At 38.8% G+C, this 23473-nt stretch overlaps 1 protein-coding gene across 5 annotated transcripts in view; it reads right to left on the bottom strand.

The window, feature by feature from the left end:
* The window catches only part of Fez2 (fasciculation and elongation protein zeta 2), a 49491-nt gene extending 26727 nt beyond the window's left edge, over positions 1-22764 (bottom strand). For all 5 annotated transcript variants that reach the window (XR_007104735.1, XR_007104734.1, XM_047523149.1 and 2 more), the window contains exons 1-5: positions 22485-22764; positions 18403-18511; positions 11721-11837; positions 9557-9698; positions 6941-7209 (exon numbers count right to left, since the gene is read on the bottom strand). Coding sequence is in view for 3 of the 5 variants with exons in the window: in XM_047523149.1 (XP_047379105.1) it covers positions 6941-7209; positions 9557-9698; positions 11721-11837; positions 18403-18511; positions 22485-22738 (891 nt within the window). In the remaining 2 variants the exon portion in view is untranslated. The remainder of the gene's footprint in view (positions 1-6940; positions 7210-9556; positions 9699-11720; positions 11838-18402; positions 18512-22484) is intronic.
* Positions 22765-23473: the final 709 nt, after the last annotated feature.

Genomic DNA, 23473 nt, shown 5'->3' with positions numbered 1-23473 from the left:
TATTTGAAGATCTTTTTAAAATTTTGATGTAAGTTAATATGAATATGGAATTTAAATTATTGCCAAACATGTTCAAACATGTTCAAACCAAAGGAAAATAATTAATCTTGGCAATTTTATAAATTCTTTCCTTATTCTTATGGATACTCTATGCCAGCTATATAATCAGAATTCAATGTCCTGGCTTATTATAGCTTTTCTGTGCACTTGTGTCATATTACCAATGACCTCTCAAAGATGCAAATATTAAGAATGAACTACTGGCTTTACTACATTACCTACTAGGTCATGAAATTTCCATCCTAACACACACTGCAGAAAACAAATAGTAGATAATAATAATATACCAAAAATCAGTAGTGACAATATTTTTCTAGACAATATTAGCCTTCATAAAATAAATTTGCTCCCCATCTAAAATAATTCAAATTCATAGTTTCAGTTTATCAAAATAATAGCCATTACACATTCAAGTTTCTCTCTACCCTACAAAGACCTCCATGGTCCTAATACTAACTTTCAGGAAATGCTCTTGCAATAAAGAAAAATGCAGAATAATAACGTAAATTATCATCAACAAACTATTGTTGAAAATGTGTTAATATTTATATTCCAGTATATGTATATGCCAGATTTTTATCCTCTCAAGCACCAACCGTTTAGAAAAGGATGTGGTGCGGGGGAATCAGCTCTTTTTCCATATTTCTATCTGATTTTAAGTCACCTTTTACCATTATGTATAACTACAGTGTGCTGAGGGGACTACCAGCATTTTTATTCCTTCTGCTCCAATCTGGACACAACTGGTCCTACCCTCCAGCTCTCTTTACCTTGCTACGAGGATTTAGACACAAACCCAACACAAGTGTCTACTGTTAGGCAGGGAGCCTGCAGAAAATGGCCTGGAGTTGGATTGGCCAAGGTGTGGCCATCTGTGAGCAAAACTCAGGCAGCTGCTGGTACTGGGATCTTCAGAAAAGAACTGAACAAACCCTCAAGATAAAACAAGGTAATACCTTATAAGAAATTTTGGATACAATATAGTGATCTTTTAATTTATACAAACTCATGGAGTTTACATTTTTTTCCTCTAATTTTTAATCTTACTATATCTAAATCAGGAGTTGACAAATGTTTTTCTGTGAAGGGTCAGACAGTAATTAGTTTAGGCTTTGCAGGACACCCTATTCAACTCTATCCTTACAGTATCAAAGCAGTCACAGTTGACATGCAGATGAATAGATATGGCTGTTACAATAAAACTTTATTTATTAAAAAAATAAAGAGGTTGAACTTGGCCCTTGAACAGTAATTTTCCTTGCCAATCCTTAAATGGCACATCTTAGTATATGTGCCATTAAAATTTTCTCATTAAAAGTAAGGAGAAGGGCTGGGGCTATAGCTCCATGGCAGAGCACTTGCCTAGCACATGTGAGGCACTGGGTTCAGTCTTCAGCACCACATAAAAATGAACAAATAAAATAAAGGCATGCTGTCCATCTACAACTACAAAAAAATTAAATTAAAAAAATAAGGAGGAAAAAGTCAGGTTTCTGGTTTTGGGTTTTGTTTTTGTTTTTATTTATTTTTTGGTACTGGGAATTGAACACAGGTGTTTTATCACTGAACTACATCCCCAGTCCTTTTTATTTTTTATTTTGAGACAGGATCTTGCTAAATTGCTGAGGCCAACCTAGAACCTGAGATCATCCTGTCCCAGCCTCCCAAGTCACTGAGACCACAGGTGTGAGTCACCATGCCCAGCTCCATTTTTTAAAACAAATTCAAGTAGATGTATCAGAACAGTTCATTCTAAACTTAGATCTAGGGTAATTAGAATAATTTCAGGATGATCTAATAATGGTGTCTAAATAAAAGTAAAATGTCTTACCTTAAAGACAGCTTTGGTCAAGAGTAAATGAAAACTATTACTGGGGGCACTTTTGCATGTAAAAAGGAAACAGATTGGCATTAGTCTTAATAGGAGCTAAGTGAATCACAAAGGCAGCTGAGAAAGAAAATGCATATAAGAAAGAGTAACTATCATCTAAGCCTACCTCTCCCCCATCTTTAAACAAATATCTTCTCAACGCCCAAAAGCAATAAATTAGAGAAATAGAACTCTTTTTACAACAGTTTCCTGTATTCACCAGTACCCACTAGTCACTATTCTCTAATATCCCACAAGTTTTCAGGAGGCAGTTTCAGGTTAGACACTTCTGATGATGGTAAGTGTAGGACACTAGATCTCTGTTCAAAGTTCAATGTGATTACAGCAAACAGAAAATATTATTGATTCTTATCTTCTCAATCACAGACTTGGAATAAGCAGATATCCTGTAATTCAGAGACATTATTGGATTCTCAGGGAGTAAGTGTGTCCATTTTCACCCCTGTAAGTTAACTAAGGTATGATGCTAAACAGATAAGCAATGCCTTTACAACTTCAGATAATTCTAAATGAATGGCAACTACTAAATTAAAACCTAACCTGTTATATACTTCAATTTGTTCTTATACTCAAGAGAATTGATTGACACTAAGATCCAATGACCTGTGAACATGTTTGATACAAACAGAGCATGGCAAAAAAAAAAAAAAAAATCCTAAAGAGTAATAATTAAATACCAAAAATCCAAATCTTCTGGAATTTAACCTTCATATATTGGAAATGAGGTGAGGTGCTGGTGAAACAGTGCAAACAAATGAGCCTGTAAGGAGCCTGCACTGTGTCAGAGGAAACATTTGAGCCACAGACTAAAATTCAGTGTGGTATATGAGATAAGAAGTATATGCACCCTCATAAATATGAAAAGCATCTTAAATACACTGTAATAGGCAACTCGCAAAAGAATGCCAACAGCCAACAGATCAAGCCATTGCTCTCCTACCTGATAAATATTTATTAAAAGGTTAATAATGCCCACTGTTGGTTGAAAGTGTAGAGAACGGGTCACTCTTGTGCTACCCCTTGCCAATCAGGAGGCGCAGTGCAATAGTGGCCACCCATCTAAAACAGCTTCTTAGCATCACCACCAAATGCTATGCCCAGTCCTTTGATTTCTTCATGGCATTTATTACTACATTACCTGTTCATTCTTTTCCATGTTTACTGCCTGTCTCCCTCATGGAATTTAAGCTCCAGGAGGGCATGAGTCTTGTCTGTTTTATTCGCCGCTGTATCTTGAACAGTGTTTGGCACAAGGAAGGCCTCCACAAATATTTGCTGAATGAATTATAGAGTTTTGTTATCTTACCTTAACATTATGATTGGTTTAAAAATCAAAACTCAAATCAAGATATTTCTTTTTTATAAGACATTCAATACTTTGTTTACTACTTAAGGTATTTTCCAGCTCTGATGAAGTTTTCTAATGCTTTAAATAGCATCCCTAAACCCCCTATTTTTTTCCACTGCAGCAAATGTTTCAAACAAAACCTCTCTAAAATTAACACCTAAAGAATTTAACTCTGCTCTCTTCCCACCCAGATATTTTGCCAGAGTATATTTGGACCAAAGAGCACAAGCTAGCAATTATGGATAAAGTGTTATACCAACTGCAAATCAATGTACTACTTCAATGAAACATGCTTGAAGAAAAATGGAAGGCAGCTATTCAATGCTTAAGGAAAATGTTTAAGTTCTGCTATCTCAAAAATACCTCTGGTAGAAAGGAAAGAGTGACTGATGTTATTGGAAAAACAAATAAGACACGCCATCTATAAGAAGGTTACCATTTTTAAAAAAATTAGTATCACTGATTATAGCTTACTTGTAAGAGGTCAGGCCCTATCAAAACTGTATGTTATATAAAATGTTTGGGAAGGTAATACCTCCTGGAATCTGTTTATACAACTGGTGATTTCACTCTAGACTTCTTTTGAGTCACCTACCACTATCTTCCAAATCACAGGTTTCAAGCTGTTTGTGTCACAGATGGAATGGTCTTTCTCTGGCATTTTGAACTAAAAAAAGATACAGGAAACAAATACCAGAACCTGAGCCATGCCATTGCTGTCCTAATTAAAGTTTTTGACACAAATAGTAGATCAGGACTCAAGAAGCCACTTCACAATTTCAAATATTGTAAAATAAAAATAAAAATAACAAAAATCACTATTCTATGAATCTATTTCAAGACTAATGAAGGTTCAAATATGGCCTAACTGCTGCCTTGCCAAATCCATTTCTCAACAGGAACACCATGTAAGATCCACACAAAGGATCCACTCCAGCCCATTTTATATGGGAATTATAAAAGGAAGCCTTTAAACCCCTCTGGAGATAAATTCATTTTTCTCAGCCAAGTGTTAACACCAATAAATGAAGGATTTACATGTAATTCCTAAAAGCAGATAGGCAGAAATTACCAACAATGCTACAGCTTTTTCACTAAGCATTTTATTTAATTCCACCAGCGTAATGGCAATTTAAAGGGTGTGATTTTTTAAAATATGAGATGGAGATGCAAAATATTGTCCTTGATATTTTAAATCAAGTTTTTCAGGCCTATATATTCAAACAAACATAGGGTTTTTGGTTTTTCCACAGTAGTCACTAGAAATGATTATTAAATAAATACCTTTTCATTTTTCAAAAAATAAAAATATAGCTGAGTACTTTTTAAAAGTTAATTCATAAGTTCTGCCATTTCTAATTATGTACAAATGGACATTACACTAAGAAAATGTGACTTTATTCATAGGTTAAAAGTGCCATGAACAGGCTGCATGGTAAAGAACCATCTTGTCTGTATCAGCTACACAGTGATGGTCCACAATCTAGAACTCTCTACTCTTTCCAGGATTCCATCAGCATCTGATCAGTGAGATCTATTTCTTTGGTAGATATTCTTTAGAGAAAGATAATTCAAGATTTAATGAGAGAGTGAATTTATATTGTTGTAAACCATAACAACTACTTGTGGCATATATTAGTTATAAACATGAAAAATTTTTAAGAATACATTCTCTTTAGAAAAATGGATGCTTTTGCCCAATCACTATACTGTAAATATAAAACCAACATTTTTTTCACACTCAAAGTCAAGTTAGGAATGTACAAGGATTCAGATGATCACAGAAAAATGAAAGAGCTCTAAGAACTATCTGATATTACAGCTCAGTGACAGAGTGCTTGCCTAGCATGTGTGAGGCACTCGGTTCGATTCTCAGTCCCACATATTAATAAATAAAGTAAAGGTCCATTGACAACTAAAGGAAAAAGAAATAAAGAAATATATCTCGTATTATTGTGTTGTGGTCTATTTGATTTCTGTAATTGAGAAGGATTTGTTTGACGTATGTGGATGAGCCAATGTTCGGGGCATAGATATTTATCATTGTTATGTCTTGCTGATTTATGCTTCCCTTAAGCAGCATGTAATGTCCTTCTTTATCCCTTCTGACTAGTTTTGGTTTGAAGTCCACATTATCTGAGATGAGGATGGATACTCCAGCTTTTTTGCTGTGTCTGTGTGCATGGTATGTTTTTCCCCATCCTTTCACCTTTAGTCTATGGGTGTCTCTTTCTATGAGATGAGTCTCTTGCAGGCAGCATATTGTTGGATTTTTCTTTTTAATCCAATCTGCCAGTCTGTGTCTTTTGATTGATCATACATTGCTGGTGGGGTTGCAAATTAGTGCAGCCACTCTGGAAAGCAGTGTGGAGATTCCTCAGAAAGCTTGGAATGGAACCACCATTTGACCCAGCTATCCCACTCCTTGGCCTATACCCAAAGGACTTAAAATCAGCATACTACAGAGATACAGCCACATCAATGTTCATTGCTGCTCAATTCACCATAGCCAGATTGTGGAACCAACCTAGATGCCCTTCAGTTGATGAATGGATAAAGAAACTGTGGCATATTTATACAATGGAATATTACTCCGCAATGAAGAATGATAAAATTATGGCATTTGTAGGCAAATGGTCGAAATTGGAGAATATCATGCTAAGTGAGATAAGCCAATCTCAAAAAACTAAAGGACGAATGATCTCGCTGATAAGCGGATGAGGACATATAATGGGGGGTGGGAGGGGCTAGCATTAGGTTTAGGGTTAGGTTTAGAGTTAGGCTAAGGAGAGCGGTAAGAATGAAGGAAAGAAGGACTGTGTAGAGGGAAAAGAGGGGTGGGAGGGGTGGGGGGAAGGGGAAAAATAAAATAAACATCATTACCCTATGTAAACGTAAAAAAAAAAATAAAAAAAAAAGAAATATATCTCATATAATTGCCAGTTAATGTTCATGATGATATTTAATCAAGTGAAAATTAATAGGACCACCTCAGAAAAATGACAAAACGGGGAAAAAAACACACCATATAAAGTAAGACCAAAGTTTATTCTAACTTACTGTCACCCATCAGTAATATTCTGGTCTGCCAAATACCTGAGCAAATGGCAATATTATGCAATTCACTGACACCCTTGTATTCCAACCTGCCGATAAACCAGGAAGACCCTGTTCACAAATAATCTGTGCTTTTAGGTTCAGCACAGTTCTGCTACCTCTAAACGGACCCCATTTAAATTTCTTATTACACAACCTGTAAGTTAAGCAAAAATCAGAAAATAAAAGGATTCAGAAGAACAAGCCAAATATAAATAACCACTATTAACATTCTGATATATTAAAAACTGGTTACTTGTTACAGCTTCTTTCCTTTAAGACAGTCTCCATTCCCCCCTCTTCCTTCCACTTACTTCTCTCTTGAACATTTCAGTACAAAATTATCCAGCCATTCATTAAAAGCATTACCAAGAAACACCTTTCTGAAGAAGCTGAGCATGACACATTCTGGAAAAGAGTTCCTGTTGCACTCTGGGTAGAAGCACAACACTCTCACACAGGCGCAGCCTGCAACCAGCTGCTGGCTGAGTGTGCTGGGACTACCTGTTTCCAGTGTCTGGTGCCTCCTGCAAAACATCACTTACTGTGCCTGGCATATGACTTCTCTCATTCTTCCCATTCTGAGAGCTGCTGTTTTTTAGTTTCTTTTTCTTTTTGGTTGTTTCTTTGTGCTCTTTCTGTTTGTTCTGGACTTCAATGAGAACAGAAATAAAGCTGTTTTTCACTTCCTTTTCAAACTCCAGTTCATCTCGCAGGGCCAACTGCTGCACCAGCTCCTCAGAGTACTCCTTAATGGCAGACTCAATTTCCTCCAGTAGTTCATTTAATTCAGATACTGAGAGTCTTTTTACTCCTATGACCAAAAACAAAGTACAGCAGGTACTAAGACAAAAGTGTTTCAAGACAGAACAGCAGGGTATTTTATGCCAAAGAGCAAAAATCATATTCTAAGCAACTAAACTGTTCATGATCTTCTCAGAACCTTAAAACTTCTGGTGGGCAGGTCTGAGTAGAGGTAGGTGAGCAAAGTCACTTCTCAGCCAGCTGAGATGAAACGTTTAACAAAACTTTTAACTTTTTTGTGTAAATTAAGTACCCCACGAATAGTACTTCAGTCCAGACAGAGAAAGCTTGTACAAAGAAAAGAAAAAACATAAAAGCAGAGGGGGAGTACAGAAACTACCTGCTGACAAGAAATGCAAGCAAGTTAGCAGTATTCTGGGATGCTTCTGGAAAGGAACCAATTTGCAAGAATTAAAATACATATTTAATCACATGTGCCCTGAATTGTGAATTTTGTTGCAGACATGGAAGATGAAATAAAGCAACAGTCCCTGACACCCCTTTTTGGTTTTTTCTTAACAGTTCCACTCTTGTGAGAGAGAGAACACTGATGTAGTCCTGCCCACCCCCCTGCCCCAGAACCTCATGTGACAATATGATTTAGGGAGAAAAATCTTTGAGGAAGAAATTAAGTTAAAATGAGGTCATTAGGGTGAGCTTTAATCCAGTGTGACTGTTGTCCTTATAAAATGAGATTAGGACAAAGGACACAAAAGGAAGATCATGTGGAAGACATGGGTGGAACACAGCCATCTACAAGCCAAGGAAAAAGGCCTTAGCAGAAACCAAACCTGCCAATGCCCTGACTGCAGACATCAATGTTGTGAGAATATAAATTTCTACTGTTCGGGTCACCCTGTGATACTTTGTTATGGCAGCCCTAGCAAACTAATACAATTTTTTTTTAATATATTATCAGGTATCAGGATTGAATTTTGCAATCAGGACTCCATCAATGTCAAGCCCCTATCTACAGCAGTACGGTCAGATCAGATTAGTGGAAAGAATTTAGTCGTGAGCCAAGTGTAGTGGCACATGCCTGTAATTCCAGCAGCTCAGGAGGCTGAGGCAGGAGGATTAGAAGTTCAAAGCCAGCCTCAGCAAAAGCAAGGAACTAAACAACTCACTGAGACCCTGTCTCTAAATAAAATACAAAATAGGGCTGGGGATGTGGCTAAGTGGTCAAGGGCCCCTGAGTTCAATTCACCCCACAAAAAAGGAATTTGGTCATGAGATCTTCAGTATGTTGAAAGGAAGCTACACACCAACCAAAGGGATTTAGGCAACCAAGTTTCAGACCTCTGGTCATACCATAAATATAAGACTAAGTGATGATATGGGTAAGCAGATAGGGACCCCATCACTGTCTACTCATTAAGGGGACTAGTCACCAGGCAGTGATTAATATGCTTAGCTCAGAATATGCACAGGAGACTTATGCCTACTTGGAAACTTTTCACAATAACCAACTCCACAGTTTTTACAGTTCATTATCATGTATATTAAACAGATTCACTTTAAACACAATTTTGATTTCCAAAATTCTTCACAGCTGCACTGAAGACAACTATTTATAAAGACAGGAATTATTTTCAACAAATACTTACTTGTTTATTGTGGGCAAAACTATGTCTCCCCAAAAATTCATACCTTGAAGTTCCTCAGAATGTACAATATGTGGAGACAAGGTTTTTTATAAAGGTAAAGTTCAAATGAGCTATTAGTCTAGCCCCTAATTCAATATGATTGGTGTTCTTATAAGAAGAAATTTGATGTCAGGTACAGTGGTGCACATCTATAATCCCAGCTACTCAGTAGGCTGAGGCAAGAGGATTTCAAGTTCAAGGCCAGCCGTAGCAACTCAGCAAGGTGCTAAGTAACTTAATGAGGACCTCCTTCAAAAAAAATAAATTAAAGGGCTAGAGATGTAACTCAATGGTAAACTACCCCTGGGTTAAATCCCACAACAACAACAACAAAAACATCAGACACAGACACCTGGAGAGGGAAAGAGGGAAGACCATGTGACAACACAGGGAAAAGAAGGCCATCCACAAGCAGAAGAGGCCAACCCTGCTGACAACTTCACTCTTTCAGAACTGTGGGAAAATAAATTTCAGCTGTTTAAGCCACCCAGTCTGTAGTACTTTGTTACAGAAGCTCCAGCAAACTAATACAGGGTTTAAAGGGGAATACAACAGAGCCCCTGAGCAATGATAAAAATATGTCCAGAGTACTGTACTATCAGAGGGCCAAGGAAGGTATGCAACCCAGCCTTCCAGAACTGAAGCTTTCTGGAGACGTTTGATAAGGACCAAAAAGCACAAAAAAGCACAGACGTGAGGAGGATTTCTTACTCTCTTCGTAACTGCTCGTACTAGACCTCTTAAGAGTTTGAATTTCCTGGGAGAGCATTGAAAGCCGATCTGACTGTGTGGGGGTCTCATCATCTTCTGGGTCTGGAGATTCCTGCATCATTTCTTCAATTTCTTCAATAACCTTCCAAAACACACATATCATTGTTAGTCAAATATACAGTGGGAAAATGACCTATCTGTAGCATGGCACTCACCTGAGGCTACCAGAACAGAAGAGCATTAAATTCTCATTAGCCAACAGTGTGCAGGAGTGGGTGTTCTAAGCAGTCAGAATTTTGACTGTAAGAGTGAACAAGGCTCAAAGGAAATTTACAATATAATATACAAAAAATTAAAGAGAATATGATTAATACATCTATTATGATTCAGTGGGCCCTACCAGATCTTGAAATGTCTGAGAAATGGTGCTTCACTTACATGATTTGCTCCAGGCACACCAGCACCAGATCAAAAAATTACAGTTAAAAGGAGGCAAATAAAAGAAAATTTGTCATATACCACATGCAAGTGCTCAATCTAAAGCTATTTAATCAAAAGTTGGGCATAAAATTTAGAAAGTAATATAAAAAAGTTATACATAAAGCAAGAAATTACCTCTCTGGCAGCAAAATCTTAGTATAAAAAATGAATTTTATGTATTAATTCAATAAGGGATAAAGGGATATTTTAAAAGTACTTAAAATGTAGAAGCATAAAGAGGAAAAAAGCTGGGTGTGGTGGCACATGTCTGTAATCCCAGGGACTTGGTAGGCTAAAGTAGGAGGATTGAGAATTCAAAGTCAGTCTTAGCAACTCAGCAAGACCTTAAGCAATTGAGTGAGACCCTGTCTCAAAATAAAATATAAGAAGGGTTGAGGATGTGGTTCAGTGGTTAAGAGTCTCTGGAAAACTTCAGAATTATATCTGCCTTTTAAACAAATGATCTACTGTCATAGACAACATTATATAACTGTATCTTATCCTGTTCCAGAGTCTAAAAGCGAAGAAGGAAAAAAACTTTAAAGGAAAGCCAGAAAAGTTATTTGATACTTGAAAAAAGGATTTAGGGATTAAGAGAAAGCTATTAAAGAAAATACAATTAAATGAAGGTATAAAATATCACAAGCATATTTAACACACTTTATGAATCACAGAGCTTAACAGGTAGCACTTCTACTGAGGAAAAACAAAAGTAAATCTGAAGGGGGGTGAGGGGGATTAGGTTGATCAGTAAGAAAATGCCCCCAAACAGGCACTGCAAACAGTGCAATGAGATATCCCAGGAGGTTAGAGGATCTGTTTCCCTAAGGCTTAAACATAGGCATAGCTTATTGTATTTGGGCACATTTCTAGGAGACAATGAATGATCAGGGTCACATCTTTCTCTAGAAGATCATGTTCTACCTCAAAACAGCCCTCTAAAATATTATTACCTTGCTTTTTAAACACCACATTCTTTCCCAGGGTAGGACAATTCAACCACAAATATAACTAAGTAGCATTTAAATGACACATTTTTAATGTAGGTCTTGCCCTAATGTATCTCTGGATCCCTTTTTTCCAATCTAAAAATAGAATGTGGTAGAATTCACAATCTGAGAAGCCATAGAACATTTTATTTCAGCAAGAGATCTGGCATCACTTTTGGACAATACAAGAGAGGTGGGCAGAGTATTCAGAAAATGAGAAAGCTGATTCCACTGCTTTCAAATGAATACTGGGTTGACATTGTAGAGCATTCCACAGCAAGAGTGCTCACTTCTTCCTGGGGTATGTAAGAGGTACTTCTAATATGTGTCAGTCTTACCCAGGATTTTATAAAAGGTAAATAATTTCTACACAGATATAGTCAAGTTTCCCTATGTTTGGGTAAATCTAAGGGAAATAGGAAAATTCATATTTTTTTTAAATTTTGGTTTAAGTAGCTTGTGATATTTAACAATGCTTAGATTGAAAATCTTCCCAATTAACAAAATCTCATCTTTCTCAGCCTACATAAACTTTCTTCTTTTTCTCAGTGGAAGAGTTAACTATTAAACCTATATAACCACACAATCTAAGGCAAATAAGTAAATTCTGACAACGATCATTTACTGGCACAGTAAGAAATGGTTTTTGGCTCTAGATTCTGCTGCCCTTGCATAGATGAGCATCACCTGGATACCTGGTCTGCTGTGAAGAGGGGTTCCTCATTGACACAGGAGACAATGATGGAATGCATGTCCAACTGTTCTCTCAGCTCCTCATCATCTGATGTATCAAAAAGCAAACTGTCACTTATCTAAAAGCAAAAATACCCATGGTTAAAAATAAGACATTCTAACCGAAACATCTCTGGGTAAAAGAAGCAGACAAAAAAAACACAGGTTGAGAGCTCTCCCTTGAAAGGGAGAACTTATGGTAGCTCTGAATCAGGTATCTTTGCAGCACTTTACTATTCATACCAAGCATAAATAAAAGCACAGTAGAACGGACATAAACTTGCTAAGGTGCCACACATATTCCTATGGTCTGATACAAATACATACTTAGCTATTTTTTCCAGAAGAAATAGCTATAAGAGCACTATAAAAACTGACAGTTATAGAGGGTGAAAAAATACAGTATTTGTTAGCAAGCTGTAGGAAATTACAGGGAACAGAAGGGAGGGAAAGGGCAGGTATAACAATGAATATTATTTAGTTGGTGTAATAGCACGACTGGTAGATGTTAAAATCCTACAGAAAACATAAAGCAAGTTTTTCACAAACTAACATCCAATATTCAGAGTAGAAGATAAGTAATAAATTCCCTGGCAGACAGGATCTGTCCATGAGGATGGCACTTAGTTCTTCCTGTTGAATATCTTTTCTTCCAAAGAAAGATCTCTAAGGTTCCAAAAAATCTTTAAACCTAATGGTGCTGGAGAGTGTCCAATCGCCCCACCAAGATATCCTACCACATTCTGTGCCCCAGAAGATTGACCATATGGACCACATCAAAGGATGCCCTTGACTTCCAGCTTTCAGTTGGGTCACACATCACTGGCAGACTGCAAGGTGAGAAGGTGAGGGCTGAGCACTCGTTCTGCTGTCCTCCTCCCTGCCAGACTGCCATTTGTCAGCTCTGGCTCTTTACCAAAGGCCACAGTTCTTGTCAAGCAGACGTCTCCCCCACACCTAATCTCTTCAGATTCTAGAAATTTCTCCCTCTTCTTACCTCTTCATGCCCAGGGCTGCTAAAGTGCCACTAGTCACTATCATCCCTGTAGTACTGCATCATGCCCCGTTGATTTCCCTGAACCCTGCAAACACCAATATAAACGGTCCCTTTAATGGGGCTTAGCATGTAGTACTAGTATTAATTGTAAAAGCCTCCGTCTATCCTCTATCTATCTATTGTGACATGACTATTCCGGTGATAAAATAGAACTGAAATTAGAACTCTGTTCCTCAGGAAGGTTTAGCACCCTTTGAGCTCCCAAAGAACAAATGGGCAACAAGGACTATGTAAAGAGAAACCATGTCATTCTGTTACATGGTACATAATTAAAATAGCCAGGTGTGGTGGCACATGCCTATAATCCCAGTGACTCAGGAGGCTGAGGCAGGAGGATCCAAGTCCAAGGCCAGCCTCAGTAATTTAGCAAGACCCTCAGCAACTTAGTAAGACCCTCTCTCAAAATTTAAGACTATAGGGGCTGGAGCTGTGGCTCAGTGGTAGAGCACTTGCCTGGCATGTGTGAAGCCCTGGGTTCGATACTAAGCATCACATATAAATAAATAAAATAAAAGATCCACTGACAAATAAAACAATTAAAAAAAAAAAAGGAAAGCATAGTTGGAAGACTCACATTATTAAAAAAAAAATTAAGACTATAAAAATTACTGGAGATGTATTCAATGGTAAAGTGCCCCTGGGTTCAATCCCCAGTTCCAAAAAACAAAAAACATACATATATATACACACACACACATATATACATACATATATACACATACATTTATATACATATATATAGCATTATACTATATGAATCCAATAATTTTAAATTTGAAAAGCTCTAAAATCCAATTGTTCCAAAATCCAACACTGAGCATCGACATGATGCCAGAAGTAAAAATTTCCACACCTGACCTCATGTGAAAGGTCAAACCCAAAAATGCAGGTGCACTAAAGATATTGTATAAAATTGCCATCAGGGTATGTATAAAAGATGTATATGAAACATAAACAAATTTCAATGTTTAGACTTGGGTCTCATCTCCACAATATCTCATGATACATATGCAAATATTCCAAAATCCAAAAAAATCCAAAATCTGAAATACTTTTGTTCTTAAGCATTTTGAAAAAGGGATACTTAACCTATATATAAATATAATAATATATTTAATATAAGAAAATAATAAAATTTTATCACCATTATTTTATTCACTAGTATAGAGAATGTACCTAACATTCACGATACAGTAGAGTGGCTAATGGTTCCCACTGCCTCCCTAGTTCCTCATACAGGACCACGCAAAGTTTAAGGGTGACCACAGACTACAGAATATCAGAAACCTGCAGGTTAGAAGAGCAAAGGAAGAAACCACTGGCAGGTGATGTCCTAACATCAGGCTGAGACTAGGCTACATGAGCACTCCAGGATCTGCCTACCTACCACCATGATGAAATTCTACCTCATTCTATTTCTCTCTGCACCATCAGCCCAGGAAAGGTCTGGCCTTGTTCTACAGCAAGTCACCGTGAAATTTCAGAACACCATGGTGGGCAGGGGTGTGGGTTGGGGGCAGATTAACAGCATCCAGAGAGAAAAAGACATAGAAAGGTCAGGAATCAAGATACCATTTGATTCACAATAGCAACAACAGAAGCTAAAAAACAGTTCATATAATTTTCATGTCCCAATAAATTCCACTTTAGAATCTAATGTCCAGCTAGCCTAATGATTAGGTGGGAGCTAAGAATAAAGACGTTTTTCGACATGTGAGTACTCAAATAATCTACTTCTTGCAAACCCTTTCTCAGAAAGATACCAGCAGGAAAATGAAAAGGAGGAAGACACAGGATCCGATACAAGAGAGAGGTAAAGGGAAGGAGTTCTTATGATGATGAAGGAGTGAAAAATTCCAAAATGATGGCTGTGAAGTCAAGCCAGAGAGCACTAGTTCAGAGCAGAGCTGTTACTGCACAAGGCGTCAAGAAAAGAAAAAGAACAGAGAAACTTATTGCTACTTTATTCCATTCACTAAAATGAGTTTTATGGCTCTCTTAAGGCTGAATTAGTGAGCTAATTATAAACTAAACAAACCACACACAAAAAAAAAATTATTATTACTGAAAGAAAAAACAAAGATTGTATGAGAAGTAATTTAATCATATATGCCAAAATGGGTCAACTGAGAACATTTACATAGGTAACACAAATTTTGGATGAAGATCCCTTTGGTTTGCTTGGGGCTGGGAAACAAACCCAGGGCCTTGTATGTGCTAGGGAAGCACTCTACTGCTTAAGCTACAGTCCCAGACTAAAGATCAATTTAACAAAGGATTTTGATGAGATTATACTGGGAAGAAGAGGGAAGGGAAAGTCTGTGTGAGGGTTAGGGAGCTGGAGGATGATAAGAAACTAAATCTTCATCCTCTGGGTAAAAGGTCAATGGACAAAGCCTAAAATTAAAAAATGAAACCAAGTAAAGTGAGCAGGTGATCTGCTAGAAGCAGCAGCTGAAAGGCTGTGTCTAGTAGCTAGAAATCAAGGATGAAGACTGAGGACAGGTTCCCTTTCCACCCAAGTCCTATCACCATTATCCCTTTACTAACTTAATAAGAAAGAGAAAAGGTCAAGAGACTAGGCTTTTCATGAGGGGATGTTAGATTTCAAGGTGCCACAACGTGATCACAAGGGGGTGTGGATGACACAGAGAGGACCTAATAATCATTGTCACGGATCCTCACAGCTCAAATTCACTTGTCCCATCACTGTTCTATCTTATAGCTTGAGCACCGCAGTTTTGTTTTATTTTCCCCTCTAGCTTATAAATGGGTCCAAAAGATAGGATTAATACCAGTAAACTATTATAATAAATTTCCATGAAACAGAAATAATGATCCCAGATCATCTTTCAGAAAGGGAGCCAAGCCCATTCCCCACAGAGATGGCATATGCTAAGGGCTGGAATCCCTTGCAGGCTTTGAAAACTAACCCTGGCTGTCATGGGGATCATTAGTCACTCTTCCATTAGGCATAAATATGCCATCTTTGTGCCCAACATTCCTGTCACTCCTTCCTATGCTGGAGTTAGATTCAGAGCTGGTGGTACTGTTTCCCTGTATAAAACTGCAGATACATCAAATGGAAAAAAATGTGCCTGTGTAAGAATCTGAAACATCCCAGTTGACTAACTGTAGAAAAGTCCATCAAATTTATACATCTTAACCTTCAATGAAAGAATATAAAAATACTGAAACTAGCAAAGCATCTTTTTTCTCATCTTAGTGTTAAAAAAAAAATTCTTCTACCATTATCAGGAAAAAATTTCCTGTACACCCTATTTTACAACTAGGATAATCTAAGGAATGCTTCCAAAAGGTAAAGTTTACATAGGTCAGTCATGGAAAGAATAAAGCACTCATTTGGACAACAGGAAATAAAATAAGTTTTCCAGCTTTAAAAAATGTTTTTAGTTATATACTATGTGGCTTCTGACATAGTGCTTGTCGCCCTCTTGTTCTTTATTAACTCACATGCATGTTATAATCCTTCCTGAAAAATAGCGTTCTAATTTCAATTCTGTTCATCACCAAAATAGTCATGTCACAATAGACAGATGATTGATTAATAGGCAGATGACAGATGATCACTTGTGTACTTTAATCTGCTGAGTTAATCCAGGTAAAGCTTTTATAATCAGTACTACCATTAAATGCTACTTCTTACTAATCACTACTCTGTAACATTATTCTGAATGTTGAAACAACAATCAAACAGCAGTAGAAGGGAGCAGCTTGCCCAGTGCAATCTAGGATTTACATTTCACTCAATGAAATAGGATTAGAATGCCCTATTCTTGCTACTAATGTGCTTCTCTTCAAAACTATACAAGGAACTCTTTTATGCTATTTTTCTAATATGTCAAACAAAAAAGCATTCATGAGCTACCATAAATTCAGCACTATTTTAGAGATAAAATATTTTTAAAAACAACCTTCCATCATGATCTCTGAAGAGTATATTCATTCATTCACATTATTCACTCATTCACTCACTCAACAAACATTATCTTTATTTTTACCATGTGGTAGTTCAGTGGTAATTACTAAAAAGACAAACAAAAAGATACCTCTCAGGAAGTCACAATCTGAGTCACAGACTAGAAACACAGATTAATAAGAGAACACAGTAATGATTTCACAGCGATATGGACAAAGTGCTGTGGGGCTAGTACCCGTGAGACAATGGGGCTAATTCTGAGGCAGAGATAACAAGTCCTTTAAAAGTTCACAGCCCCACAAGTGTCATGGATTCCTACACAGAAGAGTGTGTTTTCCTCCTGTGCAAGGATTTAGGCCATGGCTGAATGACCATCTGTCAGAGATGCTGTGGATGGGGATTCCCCCAAGTGAGAGGCTGGATTAAGTGTCCTTTAAAGTCCCTTCCAACTCTAAAATTATGTAATTCCATGAGATCGGCAAAAGCAAAAACAGTAACAGGAACCTTCAGAGCAGGAGGGGTACTTGCATGAAGCCCAAAATGACAGCTAGGACCTGCATAAACAGAGTAGATCATGACATACTTTGTTTTATTCCTTTTCATTAAACATGTACCAGGTCAATCTACAAAGCTGAACGGGGTTAATGAATGGAACAAACAATAAGACTCCACACCTACTAGAATAATGGGAAATAGAGTCAGAATTCCATACTTTACATGAAAATGAAAGCAGCAGGTTGTTCTGGGTCACATATTGAAGAAACTCATTTCCATGAAACATTAACAATACTCCTTAAAATACTAACAGTCACTCTGCATTATACTCCCAATAATCACACAATTGCACTTAATGAAATACAGAGCATTCCAGAATAACTGACACCAGCTTGTACAGTAATCTAATGAGGAAATTAAAGTCTGGCGGTGAAACACAATGTGGTTACATTCCTCATCAACTTCAAACAAATTCATCGTTGAGATTTTTCACTTCAAATAATTCCATTCCTTTTCTGATCCCCGCAGCCATCCTGCCACTTGGGCTCACACTCAAGGCACCTTCACTTGACAATACCAGAATGCATGCTGGTGCCTCGAGCCAGGTAAATTAGCCAAGAACACATTTAAGCCAAGAAATGTCTTTTAGTGGTTTCTACTATTCACAGGAGTCCAGAGACTCCTGATGACATGTCATGTCCAGAAAGTCATTAAATTCACCAAAAACTTACATCACATCAATGGTTAGGATTCTCACTGAGTGCTCTCAGCACATCAAAATTATGTTCTATAAGCACGAAAAAACAGTGACTGTTGGTGTTCGCTGTTTTCCACAGTGATGGAAATTCAGGTGAGCACACAAAAGCGAGCGAGTGCTGGAGAGGAACCGGAGCACCGTGCTAGCAAAGCGAAGGCCGGTGGAGCCAAGATAGCAAGAGAGGAGGGCCCCTCTAAATACTGTGAGCTTGCAAAGGAGCAACTCAGGCCGGGAATGGAGCTCAGCTGTAGAGCACGTGCCCAGCACCCAAGCCCCACGCCACCAAACAAAAACAAAAACAAAAACAAGGAGGTAACGCAATAAACTTGTGCTCAACAGAAATAATAACTGTTTGGTTTTGCTCTGGGCATCAGTTACGCAGAAGTCCTAACTTACCCCTTTCTCTGAGAGGTTCAGAGTAAGCAAGTGCAAGGTCCTTGTGTGGGATGACTTCCAGTCCACAGGCATCACATTTCCATAATTATCTGTCAGGGCATTCCAAATCCTTGAAAAGAAGAAAACTACATTCAGTGAACATGAACACCCTATACATATGTATTTTTTTCAACAAATATTCAATACTACAATGAAAGGAGGACACCAAATAGTAAACACCAAGAAAAAAAAAAAAAAAGACACACTGTTTCTCAGAGAAACACCGACTATGTAAAGTCTCCTAAATAAGACTACTGTGAAAATGATATAAGGCTGACAAAAAGTCCTGAGGGAAAGGGAAGTGGTATAAAAAACTCTAAGTCAGTCACTAATACTTCCCATCCTATGTACCAGGCACAGGTCAAAGCAGTTTATACAAATTAACTCATTTAATTCTCAAAAATAGCTTTAGAAGTAGAACCCATTATCATATCAATTCTACAGATGAGAATGAAACACAGAGAGGTTAAGTAATGTTTCCAAGGCCACACAGATAGTAAGTAGAGTGTGCATTACAATTCTTTTTTTTTTTCTATAACTTCCAAACACAGAGACCACCACTTCATAAAGTGAATAATCTATGTCTAACCAAAATCTTATTTTCCTAAATTCTGAAGAAAGAATTCAGTCTCAAAGTAAACCAGGATGTAATATCTAATTTTTAATATAATGGGCTAAGGATTAAGACTGATGAAAGGGAAAAGAGAGTTCCTATATCCAATGCAGTTATCCTTCCTTATAAGCAAACAGCATTTTGCAAGTGATGAGGCAAGATGCAAAGGGCATTTGTATCTAGGATTCAGGACACCTACTCTCTTCTCCTTTCTGGCCCAAACAATGTCTTTGGCCCTGTCCCTTAACCTCTCTGGGTGACAGCTGTCTCACTATAAAATGAGGCTTGAACAAGAAGCAGACATTTTTTCCAGTTCCTTTACTCTAAGCATTAATTCAAATAAGTTGTATTGGGAAAAGTTCCAAACAACACCAGAAAAGCAAACTCCAATTTCATGAGCGAAATTCAGGTTTCAGTAACAAAGATATAACTAACGTAGTATACATGACATTTTATGAAAAAAAGAGTTCAGATATACAAACAAGATAAAATTCAGTTAGGGTAAAAAAGTTAAATACTATACATTTGAGCTACTTACTAGTTGTAAGAATGTACAAATAAATATATCATACAAAAAAAACACTAAAATGAATAACAGGTTATCTAATTGTAGGTCATTAAATATTCATGCACTCCTTTTTTCCAAGTGTATATGCAACTAGGGTATAAAAACAGTCTTAGTAGGGGCATAAACATAAGAATACAAGTTTAAAAATGAAGAAGCAATACACTTGATATAATGAACAGGGGTTTGGTGCTAAAAAGCAGAAGGTGATAGGACCGTGCTACCTTAAGCATAACATCCCAAATAACATTTGGTTTCAAGATGCACATTAGCCTCAATGAAAATGTGAACCCAAAATGCTCTCGAAAACTGGGTGGTTTATCCAGTGAATCTCCCAAATGCATGGTTTGTTCCTAATTCTCTCTGTTGGGATCCAACTTCTCTAATGTGAATCAGCCAGAATCAGGCAATGCCTCTGAACTGCTACTTAACGGGTTTCATGCTTTTCTGGGTAAGACTTTCAAATACTGCATACCTAACTATATTCCTAACTCTGGTCAGGGATTAGAGCAAGACATCAGTAGGGGATCATAGTCCAGAATTTGACATGGGGCCAGGGGTATTTTATTTGTTGCCTCCTTCTTAAAAAAAGGATATAAGAAAAGAAAAAGTGGAGTGGAATATGTCACCTAGGAGTGACTGTGGGTAAGTTTGCTCTTCCAAGAAACTGAAGGGCAATGCAGAGTTCTCTACCTCCAAAGATGTCAGAACAACTGTAGTTGAAAAGGGCATAGGGCCAGCTTTAGTGACGGATTTCTAGAATTCTCTACTCAAGACATGAACTTCCTTCATCCTTATCATAAAATATTACCACCAGTCATAAACAAATTGCAAGATAGCTCCTCTTGAAGGAGGTCAAAGTCCTGCCAACAGTGAAACCTGCACAATACCCTTCTAAAGTAAAACCCTGGGAGTACAATCCATACCTACCAAACAAAAACCGAGGCTCCGAAAAGTTAAATAAATGGCCCTAAGGCAAGGCCATATCTGAGTAAAAGAATTTTCAACTCTTACTAATGAAAGGAACAGGAAAGAACTCTGCCAAAGAATGGTGAGCAAATTCATACAACAGAGAGGGACAGTGACAATGGTGACCAGCCAAGTTCCTGAGAGAGATTTCTTATGCATTCCAAAATTAAGAAACATGCATTACTACCAACATATCACCTACTACAAACCATTATCAAGAATAACAAAATAGTTTTAAATGTTACAACCTGTCTAAATCAAAAGCCAAAAAAAAAAAAAAAAAACTACTTTCAGGAAGGTCCAGGTGAAACAAAAACAGGGACCCAGAATTATCTTTGTATAAGTCACTCACCTATTTTAAGTAAGTTACTCTTATGAATATAATTTTAAAACCCATAATGTTTCCTAGTCTTAGTGATTCAGAGCACATAAATCTACATATAAATGCAACTATCTTCTCTTTGAGAAATGACTTTCAAAAATGTCATCTTCTGCTACTACCTGCATGCTTACCTGTGTATATAAATCCAATCATAAACTTTCCCTTCCTGTATAGCTGGGCAGGACACTATACAAGGGAACCAGCAAAAAGAGATGGTCTACATAGCTGCTCAGTAATGCTTATAGATTCCACCACACCAACCCAACTCCCTCTTTTCAATCTTCCTATATTTTTCCTGATAAATCTGATTCACAGAGGAAAGGAGACCACCAGGTGAAGCCTCTTTCTCTGCCTATGAATCCTTGCATCTCTACAAAAATTCCTACCCCCTAACCTATAGTATCTCCATCCCTCGAATGCTCTGGAAACCCATCCTATCCATGTCCTCATTCATTTTACTTTCAACCTCTCCTGGGCTATTTTCCCCTATAAATACAATACGCTTAGGCTCCCTCACTCTCACCATTCCTTTTACAATCTTTTGGGGTTAAAAGGTGATACATAATTACAACCTTTATCTAACCAAATTATAAGTGGGGATGGGGTGGTTAAGGACCTCTACCCCTTCCCTCCCCCAGCTCTCATAAATCCCTGTGAATTTCCTATCCTTGAAATTAATCACTTCGGGAGATTCTGTAATTATTGTTTATGCATTGGTCTCCCCACCACACTGAGCTCCTTGCTATTAATAACCCGAGCCCTTCTTTTCTGCTTCTGTGGCAGCTTGCACTCCACCAGCGATCTCAGGTGGGTCCAACAGATTCCTGTGGCATAAATGCTGCTCACGTTGGTACCTCTGCGCATGCTGAATCTTTGATCTAAAATGCTAGACCCTTCTTCACGTGCCAGGCAAACTCCCACTCATCCATTAGGACTCAATTTGCAGGTTGCTTTCTCTATTAAGACTTTCCCCCAGGCACAGTCTTTTAAATCTCCCATATTTGGTACAAGTTATCTATTAGAACACTTATCACACACACGGTACAAATACATTTACAAATCTACGTCCCATCCTACGTTGTGCCCTACTTGAGAGGGACAATGTCCACTCATTTTGGTGCTCCCAGTGCTCAGCAGCGTCAGGCACTCAGCTGGCGCTTAATAAATGCGAGCTGAATGAATGAAAGGCTCACACGTGCCCCAGGAGGTACGGTCTCCAACTACAAGCTCCGTACAGGAGATCCCCTCTGAGTCCAAAGGAGGGCTCGGTTTTGAGGAAGGAGGACCGAGGGGCAGTGACCGAGGGGGAGCAGGGATTTAAATCGCCCAGGGAGCGGAGCAACGCCCCCCCGCAGGAGGCGGGAGCGGGGCGGGCCGCCGCGTCCGTGGAGGCGGAAGGAGGGCGCGGGGAGGAGCCTGCGGCCGGAGTCCCGCCGGGCTGCGGGCCGAGGGCCCGGGGCAGGGCAAGTGGCAGGGGAGGCTCCCGCCCGCTCCCGGCCCGCGCCCGCACTCACTCGTCCCCCTGCAGGAGGCTGCGCTCGGTGATGGGCCGCACGGCCGCCCGCGGGGGCTCGGCGCCGGGACCCGAGGGGCGGAAACACAGGCTCAGCTTCTCCTCCAAGCTGCAGGCCAGCGCCGGGAAGCCGTCGCCGCCCGCGCCCGCCCCTGCCCCGGCCTCGGGGCTCGCGTTACAGTTCTCCTGGTCCAGGAGGCTCCGGGCCGGCTCCTGGAACTCATAGAAATCCTGCCAGTCCCCGTCCGCCGCCATCGCCGCCCGGTGCTGTCGCGCGCCCCGCCCCGGCCGAGGCCCCGCCCTCCTCAGGCCCCGCCCCTCCGCAGGCTCCGCCCCCGGCCGTCTCCGCCCCGCCCAGCCCAGCCGGGCCCTGCTCCGCCCGCTGCACTGGGGTACCAAGTTCCAGATAGCCTGAAGTTCCAGATAGCCTGCCAGGGAGTTGACCGCGGGTGCCCAGAGAAAGAGTTTAACTGCGTTGAGTCACATCCTAAGTTTTTATCATTAAGGAATGGCTTCCCTCATAGCTTCCCTTACTAACACCCTGGCTTAAATGTGGCTAAAATAATCTCTTTAAACTTGCGACCTAATGTCAGATTATACCCGAAGGTTAATTTTCCAGCCAGAATTACAACCAGAGTTCATGGAAAATGTTTTAAGAGGTACCGAAATTCATTCCACAAAAATTTTATGTCTCTCACGTGCAAACATATACGAAGATGAATAATTACATAAATTAAAATGTGCAAAGCACTTAGAAAATATCTTGTGTGTATGTTAGAAAACTAATACACGGGATCTCCCTACAGGGGACTTGCAATGTCCTTGGAGTGAAAAGACTAAAAGGAAATGATTTGTACCTTGTAAAAAGTATGGGGAGTGGAAAGTTATGAGTATATAGCGTTTCAGTTTTGCAAGATGAAAAGATTTATGGAGGTGGAAGGTGTTGATGGTTGCACAATAATATGAATGTACTCACCACCACTAAACTGT

The sequence above is a fragment of the Sciurus carolinensis genome, chromosome 13 (genome assembly GCF_902686445.1).
Source record: "Sciurus carolinensis chromosome 13, mSciCar1.2, whole genome shotgun sequence".
NCBI classification, from domain to species: Eukaryota; Metazoa; Chordata; class Mammalia; order Rodentia; family Sciuridae; genus Sciurus; species Sciurus carolinensis.
This window is presented reverse-complemented; position numbering and strand designations above follow the sequence as displayed.